The sequence below is a fragment of the Micromesistius poutassou genome, assembly GCF_964030765.1.
Source record: "Micromesistius poutassou genome assembly, chromosome: 9".
In the NCBI taxonomy this organism is placed as follows: domain Eukaryota; kingdom Metazoa; phylum Chordata; class Actinopteri; order Gadiformes; family Gadidae; genus Micromesistius; species Micromesistius poutassou.
The window spans coordinates 5,664,486-5,684,953 of record NC_140279.1 but is presented as its reverse complement, the minus strand read 5'-3'; the positions used below and the strand labels follow the sequence as shown (position 1 = coordinate 5,684,953).

The 20,468-nt window shown below is 42.8% G+C and overlaps 3 protein-coding genes across 5 annotated transcripts; 2 read left to right on the top strand and 1 right to left on the bottom strand.

Annotated features, from left to right (window-relative positions):
- Positions 1 to 811: 811 nt before the first annotated feature.
- On the top strand, positions 812 to 5,122 carry akr1a1b (aldo-keto reductase family 1, member A1b (aldehyde reductase)). Of its 2 annotated transcripts, none has more exons than XM_084472436.1 (9): positions 812 to 965; positions 1,820 to 1,915; positions 2,005 to 2,124; positions 2,235 to 2,386; positions 2,772 to 2,967; positions 3,355 to 3,554; positions 3,701 to 3,773; positions 3,928 to 4,014; positions 4,769 to 5,122. In XM_084472436.1, exons 2-9 carry the CDS (start codon positions 1,835 to 1,837, stop codon positions 4,832 to 4,834), a joined length of 975 nt encoding a protein of 324 aa, XP_084328562.1. In that variant the 5' UTR covers positions 812 to 965; positions 1,820 to 1,834; the 3' UTR covers positions 4,835 to 5,122. The 2 variants fall into 2 exon arrangements, with proteins under 2 accessions (XP_084328562.1, XP_084328561.1); XM_084472435.1 differs by lacking the exon at positions 812 to 965 and adding an exon at positions 998 to 1,119.
- Positions 5,123 to 5,288: 166 nt separating this feature from the next.
- cUnh19orf44 (chromosome Un C19orf44 homolog) lies at positions 5,289 to 12,778 on the bottom strand (the record flags this gene model as incomplete). 2 transcript variants are annotated; one of them, XM_084472496.1, is made up of 10 exons in its annotated part: positions 5,289 to 6,112; positions 7,349 to 7,515; positions 8,355 to 8,444; positions 8,942 to 9,419; positions 10,087 to 10,154; positions 10,574 to 10,787; positions 11,231 to 11,783; positions 12,127 to 12,263; positions 12,394 to 12,549; positions 12,638 to 12,778. In XM_084472496.1, the coding sequence occupies 10 exons, from the start codon at positions 12,776 to 12,778 to the stop codon at positions 6,023 to 6,025; spliced, it is 2,094 nt and encodes a 697-aa protein (XP_084328622.1). In that variant the 3' UTR covers positions 5,289 to 6,022. The 2 variants fall into 2 exon arrangements, with proteins under 2 accessions (XP_084328622.1, XP_084328623.1); XM_084472497.1 differs by having other exon boundaries at positions 10,087 to 10,151.
- Positions 12,779 to 13,895: 1,117 nt separating this feature from the next.
- Positions 13,896 to 20,379, top strand: LOC311352752 (calreticulin-like). Its single transcript, XM_084472550.1, has 9 exons — positions 13,896 to 14,098; positions 14,586 to 14,687; positions 14,897 to 15,100; positions 15,285 to 15,379; positions 16,097 to 16,306; positions 16,759 to 16,872; positions 17,602 to 17,745; positions 17,917 to 18,009; positions 19,081 to 20,379. The coding sequence occupies exons 1-9, from the start codon at positions 14,005 to 14,007 to the stop codon at positions 19,300 to 19,302; spliced, it is 1,278 nt and encodes a 425-aa protein (XP_084328676.1). The 5' UTR covers positions 13,896 to 14,004; the 3' UTR covers positions 19,303 to 20,379.
- Positions 20,380 to 20,468: the final 89 nt, after the last annotated feature.

Sequence of the window (20,468 nt, the reverse complement as noted above, 5' to 3'; positions counted from 1 at the left end):
TATCAAAATACACATTGTAAAATGTTCATTAAATTCTTATGTGGTGTCTTATTTCTTGGTGGTGGGAGAATGCTGGGATACATAAAACTTGCTGGTGGGCCGGATCTGGAGCAGGGGCCGCTAACTGATGATCCCTGGTTTAATAACCACAGTTAAACCGTAATGGACGCATATGTCTTATTTTACCAGAACACATTAATTCTACATAAATGGCAAAAAAAAAACTATGAAAAATGTGTTTCCAGTGCAAAGGTTGAAAAAAAATTAGGCTTTCAGGGGTTGAAAATAAAACACAATTTAAACAAATGTTTGTGTTAACTATAAACGGTATGTTATAAAAAAAAAAAAAAAAAAAAAAAAAGGTTTGTCAAAATGTTTGACCTTCTGTGCAATTCCATGGAGATGAAACTGATTATGGTGGTGTTACACATACTGACCACTAGAGTTCAGTAACGGTCCGTATTGCTGTGATTGATTTGAGACTTAGCATTCGTGTTCGTATAAATAAACTACATAAAAAGATCGAAGCTGACTGAAATTAATTTGGTGAACTTTTTATAATCACTTTGTCGTTAATGCAGTACAAGTCAGATTGTTTGATTTCATGATGAAGTACCTGGGACGGAGAGGATCGAGGGATACGGACTCTAAATTCATATAGGCCTATTGCTTTCATTCGCTGTCAACTGTTGGTAGCGGTTTCGGTGTACAATGTATGAATATATATGTTTTGTTTTGTTTTTTAATTAAAAATGAAACAAACTCGAAGCGGAACATTAATCCCGTGTCAAGTTCAACACTGTTTTCAAACCGGATGAAGCACCCGGAAAGGGAAACGTCAGCAAAATGAAATGAAGTTGTGTTTCTGAACATCTGGGGGGGGAAACAGCTGCAAACGTTTTGTGAGCCAGAGGACCACAGGCGTCAACCTTTGAATGTGCATATTTCTATTAAGAAACTAAACAGTAAGTAAGTTAATATTAATATTTTATTTCAGCAGGGAGCGGACCGATCGTGCACAGACGTGCATTGGTTTGCAGACACCCGACGACCATGCAGGCTATTCAACTCAGCATGTCAAGTGTGTTTTATCGTTTATGTATGGATCGCGGTAGGCATGTGAGTTCATTCATACATCCACTTCATAACATAAACCTGCGGCGTGGAGGCGTTATAAGATCGATTAAATTCGTTATCGTTATCAAAGAGTTATGAACATTTATTCACTGAGGTTATACATGACATGAGTATGATTGGTTTTAATGTATTCTATTTGATCTCTTCACCAAATGTCTATGTTCATTTTGTATAACTGATATAACCAAATGTGTCAAATAGATTGAGCATTGTTCATGCCTTAAGTGAGGTAAGGGTTAAGATATTCTGCTGTCATGTGATGACTCTGCTGACGGAGACAGATTTCACAATACAATGTACATGGTTTTATTTGTATTTAAACCCTTGTTAAAGTAAACAAAATAAGAATTATTTCGCAATGCTTTCCATCCACCTAAAAAGGTTATCTCCTTCTCTATTTTTTTTATGAAAATCCAACATTTCCCAATATAATCTTATGGTGAAACACAAACCAATAGATTATATTAGAATTGACCTATGACTCAAGGATACTTGACTACGTAAACGACTTAACATCCGATGTTCCCAAGGATATTCTGCACTATTTAGGTGTTTTGAAAACATCGTACATTTGATATTGTTTACAGTAATGACGTTTCCTGACAAGTGTCTGCTAAATTACCAAATTTAAGGTAAATGTAGAACAAAGGGAAATTAAGAAGTGGTGCTATTGTCTTTATAGGTATTCCAAAGAAACATGAATGACTTTGCAGTTCTCAACACGGGGCGGAAGATGCCGCTCCTAGGACTGGGAACGTGGAAAAGTGAAACGGGAAAGGTGTGTTCATGCACAGTAGTAAAGCAAACCATGTATAATGTACAATGCACCTGTCCTGAACGGCTATTCATTCTGTCCCATTCGTCTAGGTAAAGCAAGCTGTCATTTGGGCCTTGCAGGCGGGCTATCGCCACATTGACTGCGCTGTCATCTATGGCAACGAGGTGGAGATCGGAGAAGCTCTGCAGGAGACGCTGGGCTCTGGCAAGGTGAAGAGTGGAGCCCTGTCATCTGAACCGCGACGTTTTCTTGTTTTTAAAGTAAAATACTATTTTTCGATTTTGACTTTGATATAAGACTGACCCTTTGCATGCGGCAGGCCCTGAGACGAGAGGACGTGTTTGTGACGTCCAAGCTGTGGAACACTCGCCATCACCCGGAGGACGTGGAGCCGTCGCTGCTGAAGACCCTCAAGGACCTCAAGCTGGAGTACCTGGACCTCTACCTCATCCACTGGCCCTACGGCTTCCAGTAAGCACTCCTCTCTGTGGAGTACCTTGACCTCTACCTCATCCACTGGCCCTACGGCTTCCAGTAAGCACTCCTCTCTGTGCGTGTCAGCCACTGCAGTGGACAAATATTTATCCAACCAAACTGAAGAGAAACATTCATTGATAAGGGACTGGCCTGGAAGTCCCGACACCCTAGACACGGCTAGACTCTTCTGTTTTAAGGATCCCCTTAAAATGGACCCTGCATATTTTTCCAATCTTTAGTGAAGTAAAACAGGAAACTGTACTGTTTATCATCCTTAAACTGCAAAGAATGCAGCTGTATGACATAATACTTCATGATGAGGATGCTCAGCGCTATTGTTTTGCATGAATCCCTAGCTTCTTTCTCTCTGTTCTCCCAGACGGGGAGACGCTCCGTTCCCTAAAAGCGAAGATGGCACCCTGCTGTATGACAACATTGACTACAAGCTGACCTGGGCTGCCATGGAGAAACTGGTGGAGAAGGGTCTGGTCCGTGCCATCGGCTTGTCCAACTTCAACAGCCGCCAGATAGATGATGTCCTTTCTGTCGCCAGCATCAAACCCACAGTCCTTCAGGTGTGTGTTTGTGTGTTTAGGGGGAGAAGTTAAGTCAATGGGACTATTTTAACAGAGCTACTACAGTATGGCGAACACTGGTGTAGCCCATAAGATTAATCACGTGCTTGTTTCATTCTGCATTGTATTGTTCTTGCCTAAATTAAATTGATTTATAACTATATTACATTGTTAAAGCTGGGTTTACATTGTACACTTTGGTTTGACTTTTGTTATATATTAAAGTCATAATGTGTAAGAAGTTGTCGAGCTCCTCCCAGTTTTTCCCAGTTCTGGTTCATTCCAGTTCTAGTCCATTTCATTTCTAAGGGCTGTTCATTAGATTACTATACTGATACATTCTGAGGTTTGTCGAGTTGTGTGCGTACTTTTACTTGTTTACGACAGGTGGAGAGCCACCCGTACCTGAACCAGGTGGAGCTACTGGCCCACTGTCGGGAGCGGGGGCTGGTGCTGACGGCCTACAGCCCCCTGGGCTCCCCGGACCGGGCATGGAAGCACCCGGACGAACCAGTGCTGCTAGAAGAGCCGGTCATAGCCGCTCTGGCCCAGAAGTACAGCAAGTCCCATGCTCAGATCATTCTGAGGTGGGTTGGTCCTAACACACGCACACACACACACACGCACGCACGCACGCACGCACGCACGCACGCACGCACGCACGCACGCACGCACGCACACACACACACACACACACCCCATTAAACTAGTGATTTTGTTTTTTATCTATAAGGTGGCAAACACAGAGAGGGGTGGTGACGATCCCCAAGAGTGTGACAGAGTCTCGCATCAAAGAAAACATCCAGGTAATGCAGCCACCGGCCTATTACTTGAGATGAGCGCATTCAGGCAGGAAATCAATGGCAAATCGTCATGACAGTGCATCATAGATGTCTCCATTGTCCCAGTGGCAAACTATAACAATATAGTAAATCTAAATGTTTTTTGTATGTGAATCAGATATTTGACTTCAGCCTTGAAGGAGAGGAGATGAAGAGCATAACGGACCTGCACCGGGGCTGGCGATACATTGTACCAACTATCACAGTAAGCACCATGGGCTCATTGAAGCTTATTGTTTATTTGTATAATTTGCCTTATTTGAATTGTAAGGTTCATGTATTTACTTCAAATTCTTCTTTAGGATTATTTTGGACAAACAATGCATCTATCTAGAACAGTCCGCCGTACACAAACGATGCACGTCAAAGAATTGAAAAGGATGATGTTGAGGCATGCTAAGATATCCTCTTTGTGTTCGTGGACATGTCTGCAGGAAGACTAGCTCTCATTTCGGTGTGCTGCTAATGGGGATCCTAATATATCATAAATCCACCAATATGTTCTCAATATGCTATAGATGTGACCTAGGGAATCCAGAGTTCGGGCGAATGTTCAGATTTAGGGTTGACATTCACCAATAAGGTTACCGAGGCGTGTAGGTCATTTGTTTTGGAGATTCCAATGAGTTTAATTACGAAGTAAGTCAGCAAGGCACAACAATCCAAAGTTTGAGGGTGTTTTAATTCTAACAATCAGTAAAGTAGCTTTTATTTCATATCAGGTAAGCTAGATTAGGTATTGGAGATCTGTGCCTTGCTAATTCACTAAGTAAACCTGATGCAGACACACAAAAAGGAGAATGTGTGTGTGTGTGTGTGTGTGTGTGTGTGTGTGTGTGTGTGTGTGTGTGTGTGTGTGTGTGTGTGTGTGTGTGTGTGTGTGTGTGTGTGTGTGTGTGTGTGTGTGTGTGTGTGTGTGTGTGTGTGTGTGTGACTATTGTGTTTTGTCGTTTTTTTAGGTGGACGGGAAGAGTGTGCCGCGGGATGCAAAGCACCCCCACTACCCCTTCAACGAGCCCTTTTGAACACTCACATCACCCCGCCAACCGCTTCTGTGCCTTGGAAACCAGACCATGGAACTGCAATCCCATCATGCAACACTTTCTATCTAATCAATTAGCTGCGCCGCCACCACCACCACAAGTTAACCACACTGGGGAATTAACTAGGCATTTTTTTAAAAGCTGTCTTACCTGAGTAGTGTCTTATGTATTGCACTTATAATCACTTGAAATTACTCAGTAAAGTGTGTGTATGTGTCTTATGAGTGTCGACATGTTCTTTTGTAATAAAGTTTTTTGTTACCTCCCTCAGGAATGTCTTGTTATTGAACATGTTTAACTATTGTTATTGAATGACTATTATGCTACATAGCAGAAAGATAAACATTTAACAAGAAATGTCATGAAACGTCAACATAGTATAATGTTATTCAAACATTAGATGGCACAGCATCAGAATTTTATTTTCATAGCAGCATTCCTGGTGCAAAACATTGTGTACATCCATTTCGACATTTTAAATTACATGATTTCAATAACTAACTTTCAAACAACGTCATTCATTCTATATCACGTTAAGTTTCAGTTAACGTTTGATGTAAACAATATGGTGATATGCATCCCAGGTCCTACATTTTCTACATCACCTAAAAATGTCCAGTCTCATTACTATACATATTACTGTACAAAAAAGGCTTTATATCGCCCAGCCAATAACCATCCCATGATTTGATAGAATTGTATTATAATTTTGTTGTTTTGTGTGCGTATGTCAAAACAGGAGCAGTACATGGCATAATCACATTGAACGTGGAAGATTAATTCCGCAATTAATTCAATACATATGAGTATTATATACTAATGATAATGAGCACCTTGTGACAGAGGACATTTGGTTGCATGATAATCTATAATATGGCTGAAGATTTTAATACTTTTTTTTTGTCTGTTCCCACACGCCCCTCTAGTAGACGTCAGTGGTAGTAGCAAACGTTTTCATTAGAGCGTGGGTGTTATGTTGGTGAGATACAGTGATAGTATCAATAATGATAATGAACGCCGTGTGACGCATGACACTCTGTAAAAATCTTTTGCTATGGCTGAAGATTTTAATACATTATTATTATTTTTAGTACGTTCTCGCCACCCCCTATTGGACATCAGCTGCCACAGTAAACGTTTTCCATTGATGATGTGTTGGTGTGATGTTGGTCAGATATAGTGATAGTCTCTCATCTCCTGCAGTACCTCCTCCAATGCTTGCTCCACAGTCAATTTGGGGGGCCTGTGCTTGCGGATGAACTATGTTGGAGGAAAGAATGGTTACTATAACATTCTGCTCTTGCCTAAATTAAATTGATTTAGAACTATATTGCATGGTGTGGCAACCCGGCTCAGACAGCACCCCTGGAAGCCCAGGGGACGGGTAGTAGAGGACACCTACCACCCATTTCCCCCAGATGGCGTCAGTAAGGACATTGGAGCTGCTACCAATTAAGGAGATGCGGGAGCAGGAGGAGCAGGTGGAGCAGCAGGGCTGGACTAGCCTGCTTCTCCACTCATTCAGGGCTCTCCCAACCATGTGGCTCTCCCAACCATGTGGCTCGCCAACGGAGAGACTGGTCCTCGCGGGTGACAGGATTCCACCCGCGAGGGATAGGACCGTCGATTCCTCCCAGGTTTTTCGTTCTTTGGTGTTTTTTCAGAGAGACTTTATGTCAAGAGACTTTATGTTATGTTTGGAATAAACGTGCCTTTTTGGCTTTTCCCCTTTAAATTGTGTGCTGTTTGGGAGGAGGCGGTTCACTCACTGTGCCGGGTTGCCACAATGGTTATATATATCAAAGTTGCAATGTGTAAGAAGTTGTTGAGCTCCTTTACACCCAACTGGTTGTTTGGTGTAAAACAATCACAACTTTTCTCTCTAAGCGGATGTGGGGAGAGAAAAGGCTCTTTGTCATGGACATAGACATGCACAACGATGGCTGACTACATCTCTAACTTAACCCCTAGGGCGGCACACCAATTGCTGTTTAATCAATTAAAAACGTATTGGTGGGTATATTGTTCAAGCTCAATGCAAAGGAGTCCTTTTGCAGAAACTCCTTAAGAGACAAAACCTTAGTGTCACATAAGCCCTATTGTCTGTGGGATTTTTAAAAATCCTGTCAAACAAGTCACACCTGTAATCCTCAATCATCACAAAGAAGATTTTCCTATGTGTTTGCTCAATCAACCACTAAAAGCAAGCAACGTCTTTCCTCTAAGCCTTGAGAGTTGAATACACAAATACCTATGAACATGTGAATTACAGAACTGTCTATGCCATATAGGACCATGACATATGCTATTTTTGATGTCAGAAAAAATGATATTTGAAAAGTTGTGTATTTGAAAAATGATATATAATTTAATTGACGGGATTTGCAGAGTTCTTTGTGTGCTCATTTTTGGTTAGCTGAAGTGGACAATTTGATGTTGCAGCTGTTCAGCCAAGTGCATTTAAATGAGTGAATGAACAATATGAGCTGGACATACTTGTTTGGTGTCCTCCAGAGTGGTGTAGGTGTAATCTGCTGGACCAAGGCCGTGCACCATACTGTTGTGGAGATGTCTGCTGGCTTGGGCAAACTGTCGGGTCATGGCTAGCTGCTGCCTTAGCATGTTGTTGAGGGCAAACACTGCCGGGCTGTAGGAGGTTAAAGCTGGAGGACACACAAACAAACACACCCACACACACACACAACTTTTAACACACTTTTAGGAATGGCTTTAATATAACCAGTTAATCCTGTCAAGTGGCTTATTCTCTGAAACTATTTACTGTACTACTTTGTAAACCAAGGCAACATTTCTGACACCCAAAGACAACATATAGTACCAAATCATCCATTGTTTTCAGGCTTATTTCATTTGCAGTCAAACTTTTGAAGCCTTCTTAATGGCCTCGAGAAAAAACCTTTAAACTATTCATTACATGTTAATGTTTCCTTTGAAGTCCAAAATCCTATTTCAACATAATATGCAATAATCAGTGTACTACATTACCCAGTACTACAGTACGCTTGGATAACCCACAATGCATTTCAACATGGGTAGCAAAATCGTATCAATTAATTTTTCTAAGACAATGTATATCATATATATATATATATATACACACATATATATATATATACATATATATACACACACACATATATATATATATATATATACACACATATACATATATATATATATATATATATATATATATATATATATATATATATGATATATATATACATTTTCAAGTAAAGTAAAAGGAAGACACAGACTTTCAGTGATAATGGAATTCAACGCCATGCAATTCACTCATGCATTTTACTTCCTGTCTGCATTGGGTCAATCGGTGTAACGAGACCTGTGTTCCTGACCGGTTTGCCAAGGTTCCTTTGTCTACAGCAGCTTGCGTCATTATCAGTGTCGCCAGGCCTTAAGAAGGAAGCCACTTGTGATTGACAAACATTGGGGGAGTGGGTTGCTGTAGTCCTCGACTCACCCTCGAGGGCTTCTGCACCGACTGTGTGACTGGCCACGGGGGTTGGGTCCACGGCACCCATGCCCACCGCAGGGCCCAGAACAGCCATGCCTGGAGGACAGGAAGTCAGAGCAACACAGGGTGGTAGAGAGAAAGAAGCAGTCGCAGTATCATGACAGGAGCATACTTCACCACTCTAATTATCTAACATACAGCGTTTACGCATTTAGAACTGCTGCGACGCATAATACATTTGTTAGAGGCGTACATGCGTGTAATATTTTTCTATTTCCTGTTGCACTTGCTGTTAAGTTACTTTAAAGGTGACATATTATGCCACCAGGTGTGAGTGTGATTAGCCGTTACAAGCCGTTTTGAAAATCGGCCCCTTCTAACATCACAAGTGGGCATGTCAAGCGAGATGTATGACGGACGGCTAATCACACTCACACCTGGTGGTATAATATGTCACCTTTAACGTGGTGCCACGTTTCGCTTTGCAGGGTGGCAGGTGATGGGGTGGGTTTGCAGTGCAGTAGGTTACAGAGTGTTAGGTGACCATAGCAGGGTTTTAGGGGTGCTGTAGCATTTAGGGGCAGCATGGTTACCTGCGGACCAGGCGTAGGACAGCGGGTCGGCTCGTGTTTGCGTGGCTGCCTCTCTCCCAGGCCTCCTCTGTACGGCTGCGCGTCTGGAGCTGGGCGTCAGGGTGCGAGACGAGGGCTGCGTGGAGCTGCCAGTAGTGTAGCTGCTCGCCGCACTCCGACTGTGGTCTGAGAAACTACTGTCGTAGGGGTCGTCGCCTTCCTCCAAACGCGAGCCGTCTCCGTCGCCCGAGATCTCAGATACGTCGTCTCCTTTCTGTGCCTTTTTCTTCCTCTTCGCCTCGTCTGCGTGGCTCGCCCCCAGGTGCTCTGAGATCTCACTGGGGCTGTGGTCCTGCTCCGTCCGAATGCTTAGGCTCTCGAAGTCACTGTGGTAGTCTGCCCCCACCTCTTCCTCTCCCGGCTCCCCTTCTATACCCTCCGGTGGTTGTGGTGTCCACGCACGGTCCTCTGCTTTGTGCTTGGGCGGTCGATGGTCCTTCTGGTCGGGGGAAAGAGAGAGAATTGCATGAATTTGAGTGACATTAAACAACACTGTTGTTGGGTTTTAACTTAAAGACCGGGTAAACCAAAAATAATTATGGGTTTTGAGTTTATAATACCACAGGAAAATATATTATTAACCACCCTGCCAAATTTGAAGGACTAAAAAAATCGCGAAGTATATAAAATTATGCTTCAAAGTTGATGAAAAATGAGCAGTAATCCCTGGCTCAGGACGGTGGGGGCGTGTGCGCTGCAGGCCAGGAAACCACGCCCATCACCAGAGAGGTCCAACGGGCAAGCTAGCTGCAAACTGACAATTCAAATCAGACTCGTGAGCGGTAAAACCATAGACGGGTGAAACCACAGAATGCTAGTGCGCGGTTAATGTATTTATACCTAGAGGGCAGCAGGGGGCGGGTCTACATCGAAGACCGCTTTACGTAACGCGGTCTTCGATGTAGACCCGCCCATTTTAAACCTGCACACAGAACATTCTCTGAGGCCTAGCTCCTCAAGGAAATGATGAATGGGAAAAATATTTTTTACATGTTTTGAGGGACACATTTAAGGCCTAATTAATATGATAAGAAGAAAAATACTGAATTTGGTTTACCCGGTCTTTAAAGATCAATAATACCGGTGTTTTTATTAATCATCCTTACCTGCTTTGGTTTCACCGTAAAATCAGGTACAAGGTCATCCAAAGACATGATGTTGAACTTGAAATCTACTGGGAGAAGAAGGATTATAGTGTGACAAAACCCATGCGAGACCTCAAAATATAGGTCTCTCAAAATATATATTATAATTTATATAATGGATACTAACGCATACAAAACATAAAAAAGGCTTGTACCTTGTTCTCCTACTAGAACGAATGCATAAGGTGAAGAAATTATTGAATTGATTAATCATTTTAAAAGTTTTTTGTATCTTGACGAGGATGGCATAAATATATATACATCATAAATATATCATGAAATCTAACTAGCTACTATGATTATCTTAATGTATTACACCTGTCGTATAACACTTTTGTGTGTGATGCCTATAAACATTATTAATCCTTTGCCTCAAAAGGTACAAACAGGTATGTCAATATTGCTTCGGCATCCTCTGTGTTGTCCTAGTTACTTTATTTCCCCTCACCCTCTGAGGAGATGCTGCTGCTCCTGCCACTGTGTGGCCCCTCCTCTTCAGTCGGACCTCCGGGCCCTGCGGGGAAGAGCTCCTCCAGGGAGCGCACCTCCCCACGGCCCCACGATGACGGGGAGGACAGGGAGCGCCGCAGGGGGCTGTGTGGAGAAGACAAGGAGGCCTCCGAGGGAGAGGGCGGAGCGGGGTCAGGCTTCTCCCTAGATTCCTGAAGGAAGGACAACAATGCAAACATTGTTAGTGAAAAGAGGGTTTAGGTGTGTCTGACACCTTAGTGATTGTTTCTGCAAATGCATCAATGGCATGCCCATTAGCCGCTCCTCTGTACATCATCGTAAAATACCCGCCCAGTATAAGATAAGCGGTTGTGTTTTTTTGCCTGACCAGGGCCAGGCCTGCTGGATATCTGTCAGAACGGGAGAGAACCAAGACACATGCCAGAGCAAAAAAGATAAAGCTTGCCGATTTGTCTGGTTCCAAGGCTATAAGTCAGAGTGGGCTGTTTGTAATCCATTCCTGACGGAAACAATATCAGACAGCACTTAAATTTTGTAGTTGCTAGGTTGCCTTGATTTTACAACCTTAATGTGTAAGATTCTTGTCACAACAGTTTTACCGGCAGAATTCATGTAAACGTCTCCATCTAGCTACCTTTGTCTTCATGGGTAATCTCCTATGTCGTAAGATGCTGTCCTCCATCGAGTCTAGCGAGTCTCCCAACAGTTTCCTCATACTCTCCTCATCACTGTCCAGGCTGACTCCGCGGCCCTCTCCCGCCGCCGGCTCAGCCTTCACCACGCTGGGCTTCACAGCACTGCCACTTCTGTTCTTGCCAACTGACAAACCGGCGGCAGCAGGGATTTCAACACTGACTTTAGCCCCTTGGGAATGGCTGAGATTGTTGGCAGCCATAGCTAGCACTGAGGTCTTCTTCAGGAAGCGCTTCCCGGGACTTCCCGGGTCGTTGCTCGACAACTGGGGCGACGGGGGGGCCGAGGGGAGCTCCGGCGGCGAGTGTCCATGGGGGGGAGAGAGACCCGGGTTGGAGGCTGTTGGAGGTACGGTGTGATGGGCATTCCCCTCGATGGCATGCCCCTGGGTCGTGCTCTGCTGGGATTGCTGGCGGGCACGGATGCGCTCCTCAATAGTGGCCAACCTGCTCAGGGCGGCACTCTGGGAGCCCTGCTGGGAAGAAGCCACAAACCTGGAAGCAGGAAATAACAAGCACAGACTTGCATCAAGTCCTTCATCGGGGTTAAGGTGTCACTGGTCCAAATGAGATCAAATTAGATGAGAACAGGATGGCAAATTAACCAAAGGTTCAGGCAAAACTCCCCATGCTCTGCATTGGCTCAGGTTGCAATAGATGCTGGACTGGCAGACATACAATGCAGACATAAAATAGATACATTTTTAACATGATGTCCCTGTTATTAAATCAGCAAATTGTTCAAATATTGTGGATCAAATGATACCATTCATGTTATAATCATATCTACCTTAGTGTCATGATCATGTGGTCGGATCATGTGTCCATATTACATTACCTGTGTTCTGGGTGATGCTGTGTTTGATTCTTTCTAAATTGAGGGGGCTGGGTGCTAGCCATGGCCTTTGGTATAGCTTTCTTCAGAAACCTTTGCCCTCCTCCTCCTTCGCCTAGTGAGGTTGAAGCTCTGAAATCCTAGGAATTTAAAGCATACAGATGTACTGTTATTTCCTAACCCTTTATTGCGGTTGTTGTTTTTAGTTTATAACCAAATGGATAAAATCACGGAACAACTATGGCGGTTTGATCCTATTTTATTCAGTACCTGAGTTGAAAGCACTTCTCTCCCCTGCTTATTTGTATTGGTTGTGTCCCCATGCTCTGTGACTGAGCTGACAGAGGACAGGTCACTCAGGTCCAGCGATAAGGTGTGTGTATTTGAGGGAAAGCGGCTCTTTTGGACTGACCCTCCTCCAGGACCCTGAGAAAAAGAAATCCACCGTAAACACAGTCTCTGTACAAGTCATCTCGGCAATCGATAACAAAATCATTAAAAACCAAATGCTCACTGTATGTCCATATGCCTGAGCTTCAGGTCCATGAATTTGGAACCGATTCGTTGGCTCGGTTGCGTTTGCATCGTTTTTCTTCGCAGAGAGCAGCGCCTGGGCTCGGTCCAACGCTGAATTTCGACCGTCACGGTTCCACATCATTTTTAATGAGAAAAAACACTCTATGTACATAAATCCATGAGAATACTTATTAGCAAATAGTGGCTCGAATACTAGTAAGCCATTCTGGGGTCTCAAATCATCCGGTGAAAGAGCTCAAACAAGTTTATTTTAGTGCTGGCAATGTGAAATCGGATGCGAACGCTAATCGTAAATTAAATGGATCAAAAACATGGATCAAAACATGAGTGAATAAAAAAAGAATACTGATGTTATTATTTAGCGTCCATAGTTTCCATGGCGAGAAAATGTGCGCTGTTGTTTACAAATGACATCATTACGACGCGACTACGGAAAGCGGGGAGGACACACAGTTTTCGCGGACCGCGTCTTATGTATTAGATCCGTTCAAAAGGGAATGTTCAACTAAACAACAATAAGAATAAACAATAACAATAATAAGAACAACAACAGTCAAACCATAAACAAGGCAGCAGCAATCCGTAAGCTGACAAGTGACACAAGAGTGTGAATGCAAGTTGCACATCGGTCACTGGTGCTTTGCTTTCTTTCAAATGCTATTTGAAAGGGTTCCTCAGCCTACGTGATAGTGTGAATACACTTACTTTAATTGCTACCCACTTGGTTCACTTTGCACATGACGCCACGGTTTTTAATTGCAGACATACAACCAACATCTACTTAATGCAAATGAATTGTGTGGGGGAAATAAAATCATTAAATGTATGGCTATCTAGGATGTTTGTTCTATTGCCTGCTCTGATTTTGAATTTACATGTGGATGTGTAAAAAAATAACGGGATGGTTGTTGTTTTATCCCTTTCTACATTATATGTTGTAAAAATAAATAGATTCAACACTAGTTTTGCACTTGGGTGTAAAAGCTGTAAAGACCTCATCAGTGTCAGATGGTTGTTCCCTTGTTGTTTTCATAAGGTGACGAGTAATATCGTAGATATACAACAAGCGCAGCAGAGTCTGAATAGATTTGTGAAGTTGTGGCTGGTATGAACGGGGTAAAGTCCTACGATTTTCCGAGAGGCCCTCGATGTAACCCGAGTACTTCCGAAAAATAACTCGTGGTCTCATTTCATTGGCGTAGCTCTTGTCCAATCAGCTGCGGCCATCTGTGCAGGAATAGATAGTAAAGCCTTTCTTGTGCTGCGTTTCCTTGAAGGTGTATTGCTTTATTTAAGAACGGAGCTGCTCGATCTACCTGTCATTCGTTGGAGAAGATTGAAACCATGAAGCTCACCGTCGCAGCAGTCGTCCTTCTGGCATCGTTAGCCATCACCATCGAGGCTACTGTGCACTTCAAGGAACAGTTTCTTGACGGAGGTACAGTACCAATTCATTATGCAGTGGGTTGAATGTTTTTAAAGTGCACACAACTAAAACATTTGATGATTTCCCTTTTCAATTTGATAGAATAACCATGATGAACATGCTGGATAAGTTAAACACACCTAACCTGAACTAAGCTAACACATTGAAGGGCGTATAGAGTACATGTAGACCTGTGGTTCTAGAATAGGTAATTTAACGTTATTACAAAAAATGAGTGAATGCAAACTGTCACAAATGTATTTAACTGTAATGTAACTTATCCACTTCCGTGTGGCGTTGTTCAAGCAACATTACACAATTATTACCTGATCTTAACTCATTGCCTTCTATTCCTCCACTTTTGGTTTCAGTTATAGTCATAGCCTGTGGCAGGGGTTTAGTTTCCTTTTGAAGACGTTACCCACTGAACTACTATTACAAGGATGATCAAGAACATTAAACATTACGTTATTAAATGGGGCGGAATGTTACTTTTCAGATGCCTGGAAGAGCCGGTGGGTTGAGTCTAAGCACAAGTCGGATTATGGAGTGTGGAAGCTGAATGCTGGCAAGTTTTATGGCGGTGCCGAGGCAGATAAAGGTAATTTGCATATTTGCAAGTGTCCTTGTGTTGAGCAGCACACTGACTCCAAGAAAGACAACACCATCGGGTTGCAGCAGCGGCGGAACCCTTTTGAATGGTTGATAACCACATGCTAATGAATAAAGATGAAACAAGAAAGTGGTTATTTATATATATGTAGATGAATGTCGGTGAAAATAAAATAAAAACACTACTTTTGTGTTAAGGTGTCCAGACGAGCCAGGACGCTCGTTTCTATGCAGTGTCAAGCCGTTTCGAGCCATTTAGCAATGAGGGCAAGCCCCTGGTGGTCCAGTTCACTGTGAAGCACGAGCAGAAGATAGACTGCGGAGGTGGCTACGTCAAGATCTTCCCCGCTGACCTCGACCAGACCAACATGCATGGAGACTCCCAGTATTACATCATGTTCGGTGAGTGTGGGTGTGTGGGTACGCATTTGACACTGTGCATGTATGTGTGCTTTGAGTCAGGTTCCTGTTTGAGAAAGAAGGGACTTTGAAACATTGACCTTTTTTAGTGCATGTTTTCTTTTCCTTTTACACTCACAATCTATTTGACTAATTTTAACTGGTTTGTGTGTCCCTCTTCTTGCAGGACCTGACATCTGTGGGTACAGCACAAAGAAGGTGCATGTGATCTTCAACTACAAAGGAAAGAACCACCTCATTAAGAAGGACATCAAATGCAAGGTATCTATTTTGTGTATCTATGTGTTGTTTATTTTGTTTAAGGGGATTCCTCCTGTATCAATATATTCAAGAAACATTCCGAAAGGTAGTCCAAACACATCACTATCATGCATAGATTACCATATTCTCGTCCATTATTGATTTATTACAAACTTCTCTACAAAGTCTAATTACTAATTACTAATTTTTGAGCTTGAGACAACAAATGCGACTCTCTCACTCCTTTTTAACCCATTTATTAAAGTGATAGATAACAGAATGTACTATTATGGTCCATCAAATCCATTGCCATCTCAGGTGGAATCAGTCCATCTATTTCGTCCTAATCATTCAAGTACCTGAATGGGTGTAGTTTATTTACTCTCTTGGCTACATAGCCAAGCAGGTGACCAACTCCGGTACACTCAAAAGGCTGCGACAGTTTGAGGAAGTACAAACTGCACAAAACTGCAAGGAGGGGGGCAGGGATTTAGACCACGCCCATTAAAGACAGAGTGTATAGGCTAACGTTGAGATGTCTATTAACACACTTTTCTACATTTCTTGACAAAATCAATGGAAGTTGTTCAGTGGATACATCCCTCTGTGATATTCCGATTGTTATTTTAGGTTTTTAGGCCCTGTTATCCATCACATTAAATATTTCTCACTCCTGCTCTCTCGCCCCCTCTCTCTCTCACTCTGTCTCTCTCGCCCTCTCCATCTCCATCTATCCAGGATGACGAGCTCACCCACCTGTACACGTTGATCCTGAACCCGGACCAGACATACGAAGTGAAGATTGACAATGAGAAGGTGGAGTCCGGCAGCATGGAGGAGGACTGGGACATGCTGCCCGCCAAGAAGATCAAGGACCCAGAGGCCAAGAAGCCGGAGAACTGGGATGACCGCGAGAAGATGGACGACCCCACTGACACCAAGCCCGAGGTAGGAAGACACAGAGCACTCAGTCACAGGTTGCATGAGATAAGAGAAGATGAGATAACACTTCATTCAACAGATAGGATACATTTTGTTTTCAAGTCATGTCATGAAGTCATATAAATGTCAATGTTACCTACAGTATAATTAAATTTTACTGACAATATATGCTTTTACTATGAAACCTACATTATTGTATAAAGTATCTAAAGTGTCTAATTGATGTAAGTTTCAAGTAGGCCTAAGGGCTGCATTAGTATATTACTTTATTGTCTAGTATCAAATGTTATATGACATCAGTCACGCTAGGCATAAGTAGAATGGTATAGTTCACCAATTCTGGGTGTTGACCGAGCCTCTTTGGACCAATTCAGGAGAAAAACAGAATAACCTATGCCAGAAGGATGAGGCCACAATTTGATTGGTGTATCAGGGGTTCACTGTGCAATGTGTTGCAGGACTGGGAGAAGCCTGAGACTATCCCCGACCCTGATGCCACCAAGCCCAGCGACTGGGACGAGGACATGGATGGAGAGTGGGAGCCGGCCATGATCGCCAACCCAGAGTACCAGGTACACCCGTCTGCCACAGTTGTATGGGCGGGGCACTTATCACTCAAACAACTTGGACGGTTGCCATGTAAAGTTTTATTTTTGAATCAAAAAAATTAACTGAGGCTGCTATACAACTGTAATCCATCAAATATGAATGAGTAAGGGAGGGAGAAAAGTGTTTCAAAATGAAAGGCTCCCTAGACCCTGCTATATTTTTAGAATAAGTAAGCCGATTTCCTCTGGGGTGGACAAGGGAGGACCTTGACTTTCCACCTCCTGTCAAAATAAATCTCTGGGCAATCAGGGATAGTGTTTCAGAGTCTTAGGCGTAGTTAAGCTATACTGTAGATGATAACAAAAGTCCCCCCCCTCCCCCAAACCCACTTAAGCCAGTTTGTATCTTTTCCACCTGATGATCGTCAGCGGTTACCATGCTTGCACCTGCGTCCTGTTTCCTGTCCAGTTACTTAGTAACTGGCATAAGGATGTTTGGTGGAGGGTGTCAACTTGTGCAAGTCATGTTGTCATCATAGACATGGGTCCACATTTGCGGGGGCTTTATATGCTGTATGCTGCAACTGCAAGAGGTGCTATCATTCTGCTTAGAACTTAAAAAAAAAAAAAAACAATGTAGAGATTTCTTAAAAAAACATTCCCAGCAGGTGTAATTGAAAGACCAATTTGTGGGGCTATAGAGCTGCAGCCCACTTCCAGTATTAACTGCTTTGCTTCCTTTTTTTCCCTCAGGGCGAGTGGCAACCCAAGCAGATCGATAACCCAGACTACAAGGGAACCTGGGTTCACCCAGAGATCGACAACCCAGAGTACTCTGCTGACGCCGCCATGTACAAGTTTGACAGCATTTCCGTTTTGGGCCTTGACTTGTGGCAGGTAAAGATGCTCCCAAACCCATCCGGATCTGTGTGGAATAGCAATTGTTATTCCATCCCAATCCCAATATATCAATTTATTTTGAAGTGTTGTCTGCCAATGGTATTATTTGATTCCATGCCATTCTTAATAATTTTTCTTAAAAATATCATTGTATTCATTTTTGAATAGGTAAAATCTGGCACCATCTTCGACAACTTCCTGATTGGCGATGATGTCAAAGAAGCCGAGGAGTTTGGGGAAGAAACCTGGGGCAAAACTAAGGTAGCCCAGCTAAACAATACTAACAATGCTAACTCCACCTAACTCCACATGTAGTCTGACCCAATACGTGGCTTTTACCGGTTAAGCTCCCTCACTTTAATTTGCATTCGGATCCATGGATGCAGCCAGCCACTAGTCCACAGAGCTGTCCGTTCTCCCCCCTCCACAAGACCAATCCTGCTAGACACAGCTCAAGGGCCACCCGATTGGCCTAGCAAACGGGTTAGGGTCTCTTGTGCAATGAGTGTCACAAGAGCGACTGGAAATCGAGGCTACCTCACATCACACTCTGTATGGAATGTGTGTTTGGTTCTCAAGTGGCGGTTAGCAGCCTCATGCTTTCACTTGAGATACACTCAAACCCTCTTTGACTTCCAAAAGCAATTATTTTATTTCATTGGAAATCCATTTGCCCAAACAGCCAATCCATTTGCATGGAGCACTCCTATTACCACACGCCATTGAAGAGCTCACTCCAAATTAATTGTACACTGCCACAGTTTTTGCATAAAGCTGGCTGTGACATTTCCTGCCAATGAATGAAGTGCCCATTAGAAAAGTGATGTACACACGGCAGGGTTGGTTATGTAGTGACTTGCTCTGGCCAAATGGGCTGCACAGCTATAAAGATAAATTAGTAATATTGTGCATAGATATTTTGGTTGAAGGTGAACATGATACACTTGAAGTACTAAATAATGAGACTGGGCCCAGTCTCACTGGGCCCAGTAGAACTCTTGAAGCTTCATGGCTGCCAAGCCCTCAAAGACACCCTTCAAGATGAGAACAAACACTTTGAAGTCAAGGGGCCAGGAAAGGAGGAAGCATTGGGCCAGAACCATTTTAAACTTCTCATGCAACGCATGAATAAAACTCAGTTTTGGGCCAATTGTTGGAAATGGTAATTGTATTATGTATAATAGCATAATCTTTGGTCAATAATAATATTTTGACTACAGAAGACGACGTGTGTACTGTGTTTTTAAATTTCGGAAGCTCCTAAAAACAACCATAGCACACGCTGTTGTGAGTATCCTTTTCCTTACAGTGGCTTATTTTCTCCCCCAACAGGAACCAGAGAAGAAGATGAGGGACGATCAGGAGGAGGCGGACAGGAAGTCGAGAGAAGAGGAGGAGAAGAACAAGAAGGATACGGATGATGCTGATGAGGAAGACGAGAATGAAGATGGCGAGGAGGGAGGGGATGAGGAGGAGGGAGACGACGAAGGGGAGGAACCCACAGAAGAGGAGGAGGAGGAAGAGGAGGAAGCCACGAAGAAGGACGAGTTGTAGAGGTGGACATTTTGTCAACATGGGAGGGACTGCTGGGCATCTCCTCCCAGCAGGGAAATAACAACGTCAACATCAACATCAAAATGGCAAAACCTCATGGACACTGGCAGCAGCCTTAGCTTCACAGTGGTAGCAGTTGAGGAGTTAAAGTTTTATTTTTTAATTTGACTTCATTCTTTTCCCTTTTGAGGTTGAAAAAAAGTTTTTCAAAATTCTTTGTCTGCCCTTGAGAATTTTTGTTTGTAAAGTTTAAGATAGATTCACTTGAAGCCATTTGAGTTGGTTTGATATGTCAGCTCCATGTCCTTTTTCATAATGCTGGTTGATTTACGTGTGTGTTCTTCACAAATGGCCCAATCGACTAAAGTAAACAGAAGTGTGTAAGATGAACTAAACAGATTTTATTAATATTATTTGCATTCAATGAGCCTTTTTAGCCCAACGTATTGACCTTCCTTTGGTCAACTCAAGTCATGACAACCTGACCAACAGATGAAGATATAGTGCTGAAGTAAATGGGGAAATGACCTCATCAAAGATTTTCACCCGGTGGTCTTTCGCTTGATACTTAGATTTTGTTTACGTTATTATCATCACCTACTCAAAGGAATGCCTTGACGTTTTGTATTTTATTTGTGTTAAACCACTGTCAACAGCTGTATATTTCCCTTCGACTCTTAATTGAAATTATATTGATCCTCTTATCAATCAACTCATCATTGCTCATAATGTTCACTTTTTGGGGAAATATAGCGTTATTCATCCATATAGTCGGTTTTCTGCGACTTTCCATTTATGTTAAGCACAGACTATTGCAATCGGTGCATTCATCAATTATTTTTAATTCATTGTGTGTGTGTGTGTGTGTGTGTGTGTGTGTGTGTGTGTGTGTGTGTGTGTGTGTGTGTGTGTGTGTGTGTGTGTGTGTGTGTGTGTGTGTGTGTGTGTGTGTGTGTGTGTCGAGGGACTGTAGTGGGCAAACTGTGATTCACGTCTCTTCTTTTATGGATCTTTACGCAAAATGTCAGCTGTCTCTTAATTTCGGTTTCAGTCAATAAAATAACGCCTTTCTCTCGATTCTTTGACTTCTGCCTTCTTTGCATGATTCCAATAGGCCTAAATAGATCCTCAGGATGGGTTCACAGTTATTATTTTAGTTGTCTGAT